Source organism: Electrophorus electricus, chromosome 3 (genome assembly GCF_013358815.1).
Source record: "Electrophorus electricus isolate fEleEle1 chromosome 3, fEleEle1.pri, whole genome shotgun sequence".
NCBI classification, from domain to species: domain Eukaryota; kingdom Metazoa; phylum Chordata; class Actinopteri; order Gymnotiformes; family Gymnotidae; genus Electrophorus; species Electrophorus electricus.
The window spans coordinates 16,262,324-16,279,848 of NC_049537.1; the positions used below are offsets into that span (position 1 = coordinate 16,262,324).

General features: G+C 36.9%; 1 protein-coding gene across 1 annotated transcript; it reads right to left on the bottom strand.

Moving 5' to 3' along the window:
- Positions 1-9,261: 9,261 nt before the first annotated feature.
- rspo4 (R-spondin 4) lies at positions 9,262-17,277 on the bottom strand. Its single transcript, XM_035524110.1, has 6 exons — positions 17,270-17,277; positions 17,003-17,142; positions 14,095-14,286; positions 13,711-13,848; positions 12,977-13,174; positions 9,262-9,362 (listed from the first exon to the last, which is right to left on the bottom strand). Exons 1-6 carry the CDS (start codon positions 17,275-17,277, stop codon positions 9,262-9,264), a joined length of 777 nt encoding a protein of 258 aa, XP_035380003.1.
- Positions 17,278-17,525: the final 248 nt, after the last annotated feature.

Here is a 17,525-nt window from a genome sequence, read left to right on the forward strand (position 1 = left end):
AACATCAGCCCTAGCTCCTAATTCTGAGGTAACTGAGGATTTCTGAGGTTTTAAAAAATCTAATTTTATACTCCAGTAATCCTGATTAATTTTTCCATAAATACTGTACATCAAGACTACTACATGATCACAGTTACCATACAAAAACACTATAAACACATCTGAGTATGTGACATGGTTGAAAACAGGTTGTTTGCCTCTACACTTGTCTTTTTTCACACATCCACAAGATGGCATGTAAAAGAAACTTTGAAAACAACCAGACACAAAAGCAGCATTTATTATCCTCTTTACTCGATATTAGATTTTGATCTAAACTTTACATAGCAGAAAATTCACATGCAAATTGCACCATGGTGATGTCGTAGGTTCCAAACTGTTGACATGTTGGGCAGATTCAGAAAGTATGTGGAACCACAGCAGGGATAGTTATCATGATGATTCACTAGCATTATATGATGGCAGGTCAGGGAGGCCAGAGGGACCACAGCAGCAGTAACACTTTGAGATGTCGTATCACACATCAGGTAACAAGAATATTCATATGCTCCATCAGAGAGACAGAACAGCTTGTAGAAAATGAGTATGTATATGGTGCACAGTAAAAACGGTGTGTATCTAATGATCATTCTGTGAGTAAATGCACTTTTGTAAGTTGTTCTGGATAATAGCATCCGCCAAATTCAGTAAATGTAAATGTAAATGATTGTATTGCGATCATGGCCTCTGGCAGGTGTGGCTATGGAAGCTTCACTGAAAGGGAGAGCCAAAAGGTAGCACTGATGTGAGGGCTCTGTAATTCATCAGTGACACCAAACTATGATCAACAAACCTGAGCAATCACATGAGGGAGTCAGCAGCTCTATGTCAGCATCTAACTCTTTATGTACATGAAACCCCTAAATCTGCACCTTTTTAAAAAGGAAAGCTGTTAACCAAAGACCTGGTTAAGCAAGTCCTTTTCAGTCTAGACTTCAGTCCCGCACCTTGAAAACCCTGCCACTTGCTGAAATGTTCGTAATTCTACGTACTAATGAGCTTCCACATGGCGATTGAAGGATCAGTTTGGATCATAATAGGCAATGAGGTCATTCAGGTTAAGTAGGTATTGAGGTCACTCAAGACCTTTCAGTTTTATAGAGAAGTAACAGTAGTTTGTAGTACACATGGAATTTACTGGTGACCAATGTAGCTTCAATAAAATATGGCTAATATGGTAAAACCTTCTGGTTCTAGTAAGGACACCTTCTGTTGTATTATGGGATAACTAGCTGGACATGAACTAGTTTTTATTCATGCAATGATAGTATTTCTATCACGTATGTTTCTTAGCTTACTAGTGTTTCTTAGATGCAAGAATGCTGTGGTAGTAATAAGCATCCAGTAAGAGATTTCATTTAATGGTCATAAAGATTTTTAAGACTACACTTTATGCAACTGAAAAGCCATCCCAATTTAACATATCAGACAGTTTGCTATAGCAGCTTTTGGTCTAAGCAAAAGCACTTCCATTTGTGTCAGAATTAAGAATGAGGAATTTACTTAATGTCTTTGTTTCACTGCTACATGTAGTGGTATTCCATCAGCAGAACTATTGAGACAATACCATGTAAATAATTGTTCACATGGCAGAATACATATGCAGTGGTCCTAGAACAGACATTTGTTTGTTTGTTTGTTTGTGGGGTTTTTTTGTGGGTGTTTGTTTGTGTGTGTGTGAGAGAGAGAGGTAAGAGAGCAAGACAGAGAGAAAGTGAGAGAGAGAAATCTTGAGATCAAACAGTATATGCAAAGAGATACACAATTGCTTGGAGGTCAGTAAGAGCTTGTTTACTACTTTATACTGTGCTGTCTCACTGTGATAATGTGTAAATATTGTGTTTTTTTTTGTTTGTTACTTTATACAGTACTGTCTCAGTACTGTGATAAGGTATAAATTTTAATATTTCATGCATTTACAATGCAAGTAGTAGCTCAGTTACTTTTTCCAAGATTTCAGTGATATAAAACTAGACTATACTTAGTTTACAAAGATTTAAGGATGTTTTTAATCACTGGTTTGATAACTACTCATTTGAAAACTAAATATATAGTCAATGATAAGGGTACTGTTAACAGAGGCATTGTTAATAATGTAGGTAAACTCCAATTTTAGCATAAATATATCTTACAGTATTATATAAAAAAGTGAAAATATAAAAATTAAAGCAGGAAAGTGATAATACTAAAATTAGTGTACAGAAGCATAAAGAAATAACTCATAATAAACTTGTGTTAGAAATAACTAGTGTTGTGTCACTATTTGAATATATATATTTGTAGCTGGAAATAATTCCAAATGTACAATTTCTTTAATTCCTTTCTGACAATGTAAGGAATGAATTTTGTCATAAATTTCTTTCAATTAATAATGCTGTACATTTCTTATTGGTTTTACACCACCAGCGGTGCTCATTTAACAAACAAATAAAAGTGCTGTCTGCATTTATGAACATGCTCTCTTATGAGGAACAAATGACCCACCATGCTAATTTAATTAAGATCTATTCATAGCACACAGACTATGGAAAGGGACGGCATAGTGAGGTTTTTTTGCAATGGTTGAAGATGGCAGGAGGCATCGCATGATTCAACTGAAGCACAGAACGAGCCTGTGAAAAAGATTTTGACCTTTTTATTTTCATTGCTTCACTTTTTTTTGGATGGACAGCTCCAATTATGGTCTATAGCTGAATGCTGAAATGTAGGACTTTAAAATTGGTATTAATAATCATTTAGTGATACATGACACATTTTAACTGACAAAGAAATTTCTTCCAGGTCCAAAAACATTACATAGATCACATATTCTTATATCCCAAAATAATTGCTAAACACTAACATGTGCACACTCTTTAAAAGGTATGCTCAGAATGCTTTTGAAAACAAATCATAAATACACATAACACCAAATATATCTGAAATGATAAGATTTTACTCTAACATGGAAGCAATGATGTCTGCCTAGAAGCTAACCTTTTACTCAACCTTTGCTTGGTCTGCTATATATCAGAGACACCTAAGATTTTCCATAGTCAGACTGTACATTGCTTCTGTGTAATGTGGAAACATTGAGCTTATGCACCAAGATAGGTATGCACATGAGTGTTGGACAGTGGGTAATGGTGGCCCTGACTACCCAAAGCCCTTCTTGGATGAGGGGCCCTTCAATAGCATTAGAAATCAATTGATTTTGGTTTCTAGTTTTTAAACTCTGTTATTATAGAGATTAATAAATTGAGATATTATAGAGATAAATTATACCAGTCTGTATTGTGTAATTTCAACTTCTGACCCACTTCTTTCAGAAAACAGGTGAGCCTGAACTGTGCCAAGGGCAATTGCTAGTGAGATTACTAAACATATGTAACAATATTTCATTTATAAAAAGAAGAAGTTGATAAAGAATTACAGGAATTTAATTCAGTTCAGCAAGTAACTATTTACATTTACGGCATGTAGCTGATGCTGTTATCCAAAGCAACTTGCAATTACAACTTAATACAGCTTGAGCAATTAATGGTTAAGGGCCTTACTCAGGTGTCCAATAGTAGTAACAGAGGCAACTTGGAGGTGGTGGGGCTTGATCCATCAACCTTACAATTACAAGTACCATAAACACTGAGCTACCACTGTCCATTAAATAGTCAATGTAACAGTCAGTGTTTCCTCTGTCATAATCAAAAGAAATTAGCCAACCCAGCAACTAACTTGTAAAACGCACACTGTTAGAAGCAGCCAGTCACTCAAGGAAGGCACCTTTTCCTTTTCTGATGCTTAATGCTTTAAATGCACACAAACCAAACCGTATAAAGAAAAACTAAATTATACTGCCCCCCCCCCACCCCCCCCAAAAAATTAAGAAATTGATTGAATATATATTCAATCAATTTCTTAATTTTAGGGAGGGCGAAGGGGGCCCTGGAAAAATGACTGGGTCCAGGGCCCAAAATGTGGTGCTACACTATGCATGCATCTCTAGATGATGTAGCAGTATCTACTGCCACCTAGTGGTATCATATGGAACAATTCATAATATTCAGAGATTAACCTCGATTGAATACAAGATGTAGATAGTCAACAGTAAAATGGGTTAGTCAACAGTAAAATGGGTTACAGTTGTACCACAGTATAACAGTAATATGCCTTATATACTAACTAATATACCTAACTTAGCATGAAACTATTGAATTTTTTGCACAACATTAGCTGAGATTGTCATAGAAGCTTGGAAGAGGTAATTCTATATATGAAAAATCCTGATGTCATTTCAAAAAATCAGCTACTAAAAGCAACATACAACAATACACTTGAAATGTTTAAAAGAAGTGAAGTGCTAATGTATTAATGCCTAAACTTAGACAGAGTTTAATCTAAGATAAAAATATTCTACAGTTGTTTCAGTAGTACATGACAGTACAGATGCATCTTTCCTTTTTTCTTCTTAATATGATTATACATGCGTGTGTATATGTACACACATTTCAGCTGATCAGCCACAACATTAAAACCTTTAACAGGAGAAGTGAATAACATTGATTATTACAATGGCATCCTGAGTGGGGGGTATATTAAACAGCAAGTGAATAATCAGTTCTTGAAGTTGATGTTTGGAATCAGGAAATGTGGGTAAATATGAGAATCTCAACAACTTATCAAAAGCCAGATTGTAATGGCTTTGTAATGAGCATCTCCAGAACAGCAGGCCTTGTGGAGACTTCCTGGTATGCAATGGTTATTACAAAAATGGTCCAAGGAAGGACAACTTGTGACAGGATCATGGATGCCCAAGGCTCACTGATGCATGTGGGAAGGGAAGGCTGTCCCACAGAAATGCTACTGTAAAACAAATTGCTGTAAAAGTTCATTTTAGCAGATAAAAAAGTGTCAGAAAACAGAGTGCATTGCAACTTGCATGCTGTATATGGGATTGCACTGTTGCACACCAATAGGCTGTCTATGACAGAACGAGGCTTAAGCAGGATGCGGGGAGGAGGCATGTTGAGAAAAATGTTTTATTAACACAAAACACCTCTACTTAGCACACATGCTAAAGTACATCAAACACCGACAAACATACGACAATACACGATATACATACATATATATATATATATATATATATATATATATATATATATATATATATATATATATATATATATATGTATATATATATACACTAGATAATTACACACAACAAGGATCAAGTGGATGACACAAGAGGGCGTGGCACTACAGACTAACAAACACACGCACAGAGAGATGTTTGAGGAAGAGGGAGGGGCCGTATTGTGACACTGTCCACTGATGATCCCTACTCACCTTCGAAATGATGATCCCTATTCACCATCAAAAGTGCTTACAATGGACATATGAATGGTTTGTTGAATTGGTCTCCAAATCCCCCAGATCTCCCAGTTTAATTTAACATCTATACGATGTGCTGGAAAACTATGTCTGAGTCATGGAGGCTTCACCGCATATATATACACACACGGAAATATATGTTGATATATCTCCATATATATGGAGGTAGTAAGAGATGTAGAGATATTAAAAATAGTAGTAAAGTACATAGAGTTTCCAGAGAAACAGAACGTTTTGGACAGAGGTCCTTCATCAGCTGTGCATGTAAAGTGCTTCTGAATTAGTAGAAGGAAGAAAAAGTCATTTTAAATAATAAAATTCATTCCATGGGCTTCTAAAGTTTCAAGAGCGTAAATGAGTTATTTTTCTTTAAGTTTCCTAATTTCGTTGCTGCCATAGCAACAATGGTAATTTAAAAAGATATGTTATTATTGTATTGTTCTCTTGGTTTCTCCAATTCTTACAATTCTTACAAGTAATTCTGTACAAAACTCCCACAGTAATGCATGAGGAAGAACGGGTGATCATACTTGATCCTTTTGTGTTAGTTAATTTAGTGGCTGGATTAATACATTTACAAACAGTACATCTAGAACAGCCACCTCCTATACATGGATGACATCAAGCTGTATGCCAGAAGTGAACAAGGCATTGGCTCATTAATCCATCTCACCAGGATATACAGCAAAAACATCAGAATGTCATACGGACTGGTATGTGTTGTCTTATGATTACTTATGATAATCATAAGTGTTGTCTTATCATTACAGGGCAAGGGAAGGTAGCTAGAACAGAGGGGATCACACTGCCAAAAGGTAATATAATGGATGTTAAGGGCAGCTACATGTACCTTGGAATCCCACAGGCAAATGCGAATCATGAAAAGGGCACAAGGAAAGCAGCTACAGCCAAATACCTACAAAGAGTGAGGCAAGTCCTGAGAAGTCATCTGAATGGGAGAAACAAGATCCGGGCTATCAACACCTATGCCCTGCCAGTCATCAGATACCCTGTTGGCATAATATGCTGGCCTAAGGAGGAGATGGAAGCTACTGACATCAAATCAAGGAAACTCCTCACAATGCATGGGGGGTTTCATCCCAAATCTAGCACACTGAGACTGTACACTAAGCAGAAGGAGGGGGGCCAAGGACTAGTGAGCGTCAGAGCCACTATCCAGGTTGAAACAACCAAGATCCAGGAATACACCAGGATGATGGCCCCAAGTGATGAAGTGCTTTGTGAGACCCTCAGAGAGCAGGAACCCAAGGAGGATGGAAATGAGGAGGAACAGGTATCATCACTGGAGGATAAACCACTGCACAGTATGTACCACTGGAAGATAGTGGAAGTAACTGATATGGAGTCCTACAAATCCTACCAATGGCTGGAAAAGGCTGAAAGACAACACAGATGCAGTAATCATGGCAGCACAGGAACAAGCTCTAAATACTGGATCAATAGAGGCTGGGATCTACCACAGCAGACAGGACCCCAGATGCAGGCTGTGCAAAGAGATACCAGCACATTACAGCGGGATGCTAAATTCTAGCAGGCAGGGAATACATGGAACACCATAACCAAGTAGCTGGCATAGTGCTGAGTATCTGTTCTGAGTATTAACTGGACGTTCCAAGGTCTAAGTGGGATACACTTCCAAAGGTGGTGAAAAATGTCTAAGAGCCTGTGAGATCCTTACAGATACAGACAGACAAGATGGTAATGGCTAATCAACCGGCCATAGTAGTAGTGGTTAAACAGCAGAAGAGGGCCATAGTGGTAGATGTAGAAATCCCAAGTGATAGCAACATCAGGAACAAGGAACATGAAAAACTCCAGAAATACCAGGGGCTGAAATAAGAGCTAGAAACTATTTGGAGGGTAACTGTGGCAATTGTGGCTCCTGTGGTACATCTGGGATCTCTGGCCAGAAGAGTGCAGTCCTTGGAACAGCTAAGATACTACACAGGACTCTGAAGATCCCAGGCCTCTGGTGGAGGGCCCCAAGCATGAAGGAAAAAGACCACCCAGAGTGGGAATTTTTATATATATATATATATATATATATATATATATATATATATATACACACACACACACACACACACACACATATATATATATATATATATATATATATATATATATATATATATATATATATACATACACACACACACACACACACACACACAACTGCACATGCAGAACTGCACATATGGCTTGGGAAAATTTTGGAATTATCTGGAATTGTGAAAAATGTGGCCTAAATATTTAACTTAACTTTCATTTATGATGTAATAAATAAAGGCAATCTTATTTAAATAACAAAATTTGAAATAACCTTAGTCCAAATGCCCTTCTGCTGCGTGGTCTGAAACAGGCCATTTAAAGCATTCCAAAAACATATATGCGTCGACAGTGTGGTATATAGGAATGGGCCAAAATAACTACTTACTACTGTGCAGAATTGATCATTAAAGAGTCTTTAGTTGAAAAACCAACAAAGGATGTAACTAGTAACTAAATGTAGGGGTTAACACCCCTTTTGCATTTCTCTGACCTTGAGAGTTTTAACTATTTCTTTAATAAAGACTTGGCATTGTCAAATGCCTATGCTGTTTGTTGAAAAACTATTACTCACATTTGACATTTTTGGATTTCATCTAAATAATTCAAAATAAATAAAAAATCTCAATTATATTAGTAAGTTGATGACTTAACACCACAAGGCTCCCCAGTCATATAGCTAAGTTAATAATAACACTGAATAGAAAATCAGTCTTGCACTTGAACAAAATGATGAAAAATCTATGAAAATGTTATTACTTTTAACTGTGAGCAAGTTAATATTACAGTTCAGCTAATAATCACAATATAAAAGTTGTCCCTCCTGACAAAAGTGCCCCAAAACTGAACTACAGGATAAAACCTTTGACTGACTAATATTTTTTGATGGGGAAATATACAAGACACTGTTGGACTGAACAGTTAATGTGCTAATCACATGTCTTGATCCACCCGTAGTTTCCCAGTTTCAATTATAGACGACCGCTGCACTACACACTGTTTAACATATTTTATTCCTGGAACACACCTGACTCAGTTCATTACATTTTTTGTTACCCAAGCGCTGTGGCCCCCGAGGCTTAGGACACCCATAACTAATCTGTATTTGTTTAAAAATTCAGCAACTGAAGTTTAAATAATGAAGTTCACAGAACACAATTTTACATCATCATACATTTGTCTGCAGTAGCGCAAGTACACTGCTGAAGACGTAAAAGTAGAAGGAACAGATGTGGTAAGAAAATGGAGACCACAAAAGGAAAGAAACAGAGCGAGGCAGATCGAACAGAAATGGCAGCACAAATCAAAACCATAGACTGAAGTTGTTGGTTATCCATCAGTAGAAAATGTGCAGTATCACGGCTTTGAGTGTGTCTCCATCAATCTATTTTGCATTTAAATGAGTGTATTCTAATAAACAATACAGCAGTATTGGGTAGAACTTTGACCAATTTGTGATGCAAAGAACAAATACAGGATATCATGTGCCACATTATTGTAAACAAATGACAATATCAAAGTCTGGCATTGAAGAGCTTTCATTTCATTAACCTAAATAGTAATATAAATGAATACTGCTTAACAGTAGTAGGTGTGGAATGTTACATGGCTACATGGTGCTCAGAGCATCTTTCATATTTTCAAACAAAAAAATCTAGAAAAATCTTTGATATATATTAATATGAAAATATAGAAACGACATGAATGCTTTGCTTGGTAGCGGATTGTCTGTACAACTCTTCTGGTGCGCCATTGACCTCTGCTGCTCTTTATTTTGATCAATCAGTTTCCTCCTGGAGGTTCAAGAACAGTCGTGTTGTCCAAAAGCATCCACTGCTTCTGTGCTCTTCTCCGCTCCCCTCGCCGATCCTTTCTTTGTTTATCTGTAAGGTCAAAACAGTAGTTATGTAAGGGCAGGGCAGTCATTCCAGTCTGGTGAAAGTATGTAAGGCCATATGCATGCAGTAGCTCACAGTACTACCCAAGCCTCCAGTAGGTAGCTCATAGCTCTGAAAATAGATTTTACAGTATTTTAGTTAATCGAATATTTATTAGTTTTATTCACTATATTTTTATTCCTTTATTATGATTAACTCCTTCACTCTTTTTTTTTTAAATTCTATCTTAGAAACAAATATGTCTCATGCTATTACATTACTGGTTAGGAATTAAATTCCTCTACAGGCCTAAAGTGTGGGTTTATAGGAGTGTCATTGTGCATGTAATTTACATGCACTTAAGATTCATTGGCTATGATTCAGTTTTCTAATCCTGAGAAGTAAACCGTGAGCTCCTTCCAATGCTTCAAGTATGTTTATGTCTAGTTCAAATAACTTTTTTTAAGCCTAAATCAACAACAGAGGGGCTTGTGGGTGGTATGCACTATCTTGGGAAGGAACGCTTATAAAAAAAGGCATAGAAAAAAAAAGTGAAAGGGAAAGCGGAACAAATAGTGTACAGAAGTAGGCACATACAAATGTATAATTTTTGTCTTTGTCAAAATCCAAATCATAATGCTTGTTTGTCTGTCTTTCTTGGAGTCAAAAATGAGAGTAAGATAAAAATGAAATGCACAGTAATTATGTTCAAGGAAACAGGGAACAGGGCTTGTGGTCTGAAACCTGCCACCACTGCTAGCTAGGAATTGAATCACTTAATCTCTTTTTGACCCCCATGTCACCACACACACACACACACACACACACACACACACACACACACACACACACACACACACACACACACACACACACACACACACACACCTCTAGCCCTACGCATTCCATTTTTCCATGGCCTGGTATCTATTGCAATAAAGGATTTCTATGCCATTCTGCTCTTATTTAACAGTCTTAAAGGAGCCCCTTGAAGAGTACTGAGACCCATTATTTTATAACCATCTTCTGTTTTTCTCTCTGATTATTCTGACCACAAACTGAAGTGGTCTAAAATCCTCAGAGTTGCACATGTAACATGACTAAGGAGGAGGGGTTTTGCACATGTCATAAGGATGACTGCAGTACACTGAGCCACAATAACAGTGTCTGTTAATAAATTGAACAGTTTTTTCTATCATAATTGTCAGTGCGTTTAATCATCATTTCAATTGTACACGCAGCGCTAAACTAAAAACAGTCACACTAAACCTAAAAAGTGTATCATGCAAATATACAGTTCTCTGTTTTTTTAATTTGTAAGGATTATCCAAGATTTCCTCTCACTAAGGGCTAAAATTGGTTTAAGAGGGATCACCTTGGAATAGATCACATACACTAGTTTATTCATGTCAGAACAAAATGCTATATTTGCTACCCAACATCAGACTCCCTATAACAATAGGCATTTTTGACAGAGATCCTGCACATCTAGGTGTCAGTGCAGAGACTGAGAATTACCACCTCATCTGTGCTTGTGGACACTCAAACTAATGCATGTGAACACCCAGTACACAATGATTAAACAATAAATATAAGACATAAAGCTACTTATGATTATTTTCATTCATGTGTTTTAAGTGATCTATTAAAAATTCAGAAATAATTTTTGTCTCTACTTTGTTTGTGAAAGGCATGATGGATTAAATAAATTCAGATTTTTTTCTTTGCTTTGTTTTTTTAAATAATGGGGAACATACAGACTCAAAGCTGAGGATAAACACTGCAGCGAGTTTAATGTAAGGAATTTAAACATTGCATCCAAATTGTAAAAGCAATGTGGACATCATATCTAGTGGTTTGGAGGAGTTTAGCTAAAACCCTAAAACCACAAAGATGACATTATTACAAAACCTGCATCAATTTTTTCAATCATAGTGAAATCATGTTACCAGAATCCTGAGGTTAAGAGGGTGGTAAATGGAGCAAAATATTGTTTTATTGTTGTTGTTGTCATCCTTTTAATAATTTGTCCTTTTTGCTAGCATTTGAGATGCCAGGTCACCCCTGGATCATACACTGGTCATACTGCATCAGAGCTGGACATTCAGGGAGCTCCAGAGATGAGAGCAGTGCATCACCCCCCCCCCCCCCCCCCCCCCACCGGTTTAGACCTAATTTAACAGTATTTTTTCTTTTTTTATGGAAAGGGATATGTCCATTACATATGCTTTTCATTTGTGTCATATGTTTCGGGCATCATAATTTCCTTACTTAAATTCATCATTTTAATCTTGTTAGCATAGCATGAATCTGGAGAAAGTTCCTGGAGAGCTTGTAAACAGAATGGCCTCCATTAGGGGTGTCAGAGCAAGGTTAATCTAAACATTTTTTTCTGCCTCCTTTCACCAAAAATAAATACCATGTTTGTATTCACATCACCACATGATATGACTCTAGATCAGAGCACATTTATATGCATGTGATGTTCAGTTCTTAATGAAGGCTACAGAAATGTTACCCCCTGCCACCACCCCTCAAACCAAATAAAAACCTTCTGAAAGGATCCATAGGTATAGTGTGCATAACTCAACTGTGTATGTAGAATAAAAGCTTTGCCTCTATGGCACAAAGCTTTCATACACTGTCCTTGAAATATTTAAGACCACCTAACAGCAACAGCGATGATCTGGGTCCTTGCACTTTAAGTTTTACCTCATCAACACCACTTTACTAGATCATACATCTCACTTACAGTGTGACACCTGACTAGTCATCATTTAAATTTACATGTGGGACTTGGCCAGACTGACTGACTATACAGAATCAAACAGACTGGTATGACCAAAAACCCAGAAACCAGTAAACACACACACACACACACACACAAATTCGAAACCAATATGTATCAAGTCCACTTTTATCAATAACTAACATGACAACTAGGGGAACTACATTCACTCCCTTCATCTGAAAGCAATAAACATTTGAAATTGAAGAGACACTGGGTAATCTATGAGCAGGCAGTGGAATGTCAGAGGATCCCTTCTGCCTCGGCATCACACATGGCTGCCATTAAGAGAGGCTGAGATGGCTGTTCCGAATGACGGCAAAGAGCAAAGATTATTCCTCCATTTTACTTAATGCCACTAGACATCTGATCTGCCAATGATGATGATAATTGGTCCAAACATATGATTTCCAGAGTAGAATCAAGTGGAGATTAAAAAAGCCTAGCTGCTAAAACAGAGGAAAAATCTCCAAATTTGAGAGAGGGAAAACAAAGCCATTTTGGCACTACAGCTTTTTAACATGTGAATCTTGTGTTTCATGTAATGTGCAGATCATGGTATATTGAGCAACTATGGGAGCTAAATGGGTAGGCGTGCTGGTGGTGCTTCTGTGACTTGTTAGAGTACTCAGACAGTGATTTACTAAATATCATAAGCAAAGCAGAATAAAGACCTAGCCGTCATATTGTTGAATGTCTCATTTCACAAGATCACTGCCTTCAAAGTTTGGTCGCATCTTGATTTCTTTGTAAGCATCATTATCTGAATCTAAACCAAATATTTATTCATAAAGCCCTGGATCAGTCTATTTAAAAAAGCAAGCCTTCTTACCTTTTGTACACTTCTTTTTCATACGGCACTTTCTTGTCTCACTCTGAGGGGGACATGATGCAGACAGCTCCCCTGGCAAGCTCCCTGACAGCACTTGGGTCCTATTCTGCCACCCCCACTTGACACCACAATTTAGGCCATTGTGGAGGCAAGGGCTCCACTCACCCCAGGAACCAACTGGACCATAAATACAACCCTCTGAAACATATTCAACATCATAAGCTCTTAGAGATCCACAGTACATCACACCCAGACTTCCAGAACAAAGATGCACTGAATAGGCCTTCAAAACCTTTTTAAAATGTAACTGCCATTTTAAATTATATATATATATATATATATATAATGTTAAAATTAGATTTTGAAGGTAAACACAACTCAACATCTGGGTTTTTTTGTTGTTCTTGTTTTTTTGTTTTTTTTTACTTTTTTCAGACTGATGGATATTTATAGCATGTGGCATTATAATTTACAGGACTCCTGTGTGTATGTTGTGTAGATTTGTGGTGTAGATTCTATCATTTAACACATAATGCCAATCTATTTAAAAATGGCACAGAATACCATTCTACCATGTGTTTTGTCTACCTGTACACACGGGAAACAATCTTGGCCCAATCCTTTCACATAACATCTGGAATGACAGGTCTCATTTACATGCTAATAGAACTTTAAATACATCTAATCATAAAGAACAAACAATTAACCAGGCACAACTGTAATAAATGGCTCACCAACACAGTCTGTAGAATGAGGAAATGTGCCATCAGGGCAACTGCTGAAACATTTGCCTTTGAAGAGCAAAAATCCTCCTTTGCACTTAGTGCAAAAGTCTTTGTCAAAGCACCTTTCACACTCTTGAGCTTTGCATTCTGGAAAACAAATATATTTACATCAATCAGTTACACTCAAGGGAACACAAGAGAGTGAACAGATTGTTTTTATAGCAGTCCTCTAGTCACAGGACCACAGGACTCTTTTTGGATAAAGGAGCAGAAAAAGAAGGTTGCTTTCTACATCTTTGAGCTGAGATAACCCAATAAAGTGTTTAAGATACATGCACATCCAACACAGCATGTGTGTGCATATATAACCAGGAACTTCCAGGACAAACGTACTTATGCAGCGGTTCGCATCTGTTCCTCGCAGGCCGAAGTGTCCAGTGGGGCAGGAATGGACACATAAGCCGTGATGGCTCATGCCATCTCTGTGCAAGTAGAGGAAGAGTCGCTCAGGGCAACGCAGACATCCATTTTCTTTTGAGCACTCCAGGCAGCTCTTGCAGTCCTGTTGCCAGTTCTCTTTGGTGACTAACACAAATGTGAATGCATCAATATCAGAGAACTGCAAGGGCAAAAAAAGACATCATAAAACCTTCGGCTCATGTGGAAATGCCACTGTACGGAATCTTCTCTTCTTCTATTGTTCCTTAACAATCAAATCTGATGGGATGAAGATGGCTATGCATATTCTTTTAGAAACAATATTCAGTCTTTTATACAGAAAGATGAGATTTTGTGGAGAGCACAATTCAAATAGCATGCAAAGAGCATCAGTCAAATGTAGCCTGATTATGGAAAGATCTGAAAGATTTTTTCTCTTACTATAGGACATATCTTTTTGAGCCACCACAGAATAACAATAATTGTCAGTGCAGGAATCTGTCCTAACAGTTCCTGCTGCTTCCTTCTTTTAATTCAAGTGATTATTCGTTTCCAGTTGGTAGTTTCCAAAAGACTACTATTTACTGAAGACTTTCAGTACTGGATTGTTAAAATTTTAATACTCCCCCAATGCTATCAAGCAATGTGCACATTCAGAACAGTCTAAGGCATACATCAAAATAGGAATGAGGATATTTCGAAGCAAAACTATCTTGTCCCATTACAATGCACACACGTTCTGGTTTAACTCGGTATGAAATACAATCCTTGACTATACATTTGTCACAAGAGACTTTAGCCATAAAAGCTTTATTCTCTCTCTCATGCACTGTCATGAAATGTGGTCTTATTGCACAGAGTTCATGCCTGTTTAAGTTTGGCTGAGCTCAGAGACATGAAGAGAGAAGACCTTTTTTGTGTCTTGTCTGGGTTTTCCATTAAAAAGGGTCAATGGGGAGAGCACAAAGAAACGCACATGTTACTGATCTCCATTCTCTCCTAGATAAGGGAAATAAAGAGAGACAAAACAGTCTGGGGCAAGTGCACCATGAGCCCAGTGTATTAAACATGTAATTGAATTGTAGGACAAAAAGCTGAGATGATGTATCAAAAAAAGATAACATGGTCTCTCCTTCTAATCATCACCCTTGTACTGGACTGAAAAAAGGACACTAGGCTTTAAGAAACCTAAATGCATTAACCCAGAGCTCCATTTTAGATCAGCTTTGAGTGGCAATATCTCTTCAAATCAAGTAGCATACAGGGATACACTCATGTTTTTCAGAAGACATCACGGACAAAGTCTAGGGATGATCCAGCAGCTCATTACATAAGCAGGTATGAGAGAAAAATACCTGGGAACAGTAAACAGTGACTAATCTCTGTGCAGTACAACTACCTGCTAATAACAGACAGTATTCACTCCCACATCATCTATATGTCCTTTATTTCTTTAGCACATTTTTCTTTAAAAACAAAACCTGGTTTACTTTAATGTAACCATCCAAATAACCCCCCAAACAGAAGCATAAAAGTCACTAAAGATGGTTCTTATAACTACACAGTTCATATGACATTATATACAATCCAATAGACAGTTCATATAAGGAAGAATTGCGTTATACAAGGATAATGCAAAATACAAGTTCGCGTGGGTTTAGCGCATTGTGGGACTACAAAGAATATACAATTTAAATTTTACTCAAAAATTGGACATCAAGATTGTGTGCGATATTACCATATTAGAATGATGTTTATCGGAATCCTTAACACTCGGGGAACACTGCTGTTTACAAAGTAAACTAATTCGCTATTGCAAATAACTTCATAAAAATCACATGGTAAAAAACTTAAAGATCTCTAAATCGCATTAGAAAAAGACAATTATAAATTATATAGGGAACATATGTGTGAGATAGACCTATTGTCTAGACGAAATCCGTAAACGTATTATTATTATTAATGATAATAATAACAACAACAATAATAATAATAATAATTCTAATAATAACAAGAATTATAATAATAATAATAATAATAATAATAATAATAATAATAATAATAATAATAATAATACACGCTTGCACATAAACTTGAGATGTATCTTAAACATCCTCACAAAATATTACTGACGTTTAATGGAAATTTCAATTTCACGAAAACGTTCACTTGGATAGTCTAAGTATCAAAATAAATGGAAAACGAAAGTCTGTTACACGGTAGCAATCTGGAACCTATAATATAGCGCTGTATAACGTCTGAAAGCTCTAATTAGCAGAAAGGCCCCCAGCGCTACGAATCCCGCTGTTACCGGGGGTGCAAGGTGAACAGTCTAAAGCCTAGCTGTCTGTGAACTTTGACTTTTGTATGTAACTAGTTTCAGCCGTTTTTCGTCTCTCAATTAAATGTTTCAGTAGCCAAAAAAGCAGCAAAACCACTTGCTAAAAATGTCCAGCTACATAACAAATCTTTGCGTTGTATAACTGTTCAGAAATTTAATGCGGACTGTTTGTTGTTGCTTGAGAAATAACGATAGTTGTTTAGGTTCTAAAATTCGACAGACTATAAATATTATTTAGAGAAATTAGTTTCGACAGGAGGTCATGCACCTACTATCGTCTAACCGGTTCAACAGTAGAAGCATTCAAAGAACCCTGTTAGACTACAGTACAGACCAATTATTTTAATCAACGAAAGGTTAAGAGAGATTTCGTATAACCTATCATGGCAAACTATTAAACATTTTTAGCATGTTTTATTTTACCATCTTGTCACAAAAATGTTTAATAAAAAGATCTAATTAGTTATTCATAAAATAGGTATTCATAAAATAACTAATTTAATTAATGAAACATATTCTTACCACTTCGTTTTCTTGCCGCTAACGTCAACATAAGTGTGTGACAAACAAGGTAAAATAGAGGAAAGAGCCGCAAATGCATCTGGGCGAACGACGACCGACTAGTAGCAGGTTCCGCGACATTTGAGCGCCTCACATTCTGACTGTTAAAAGCTGAGAGAAAAGAGGTGGGAAAGATAGAAGCCTTCCTCTCTCCCCCCCCTCACGAAAAACCATGGTTAACAGCCCCTTCAAAATTGCGAGATCCACTGGATGCCTTATCCACTTCACCTGATCATTTTTAACGCGTTTTTCTTACTGCTCATAATGAGGCTATTCTTTCTATGTAAACTGTCTTAAATTTCGAGTTGTGCTAATCGCGAAAAGCTTTCTGTGTCTCAACTTTTGACCTTTCTTGAAAAGCCATGATTTCTAGATTATTTTATCCCTCCATGTTTAGGCTAAGTCGTTTATAAGCCTATGTTTATTTTTTCAGAAGCAGTGAATTTTGCGAATATGTTGGTGGAAGATGTCAGCAAAGTATACA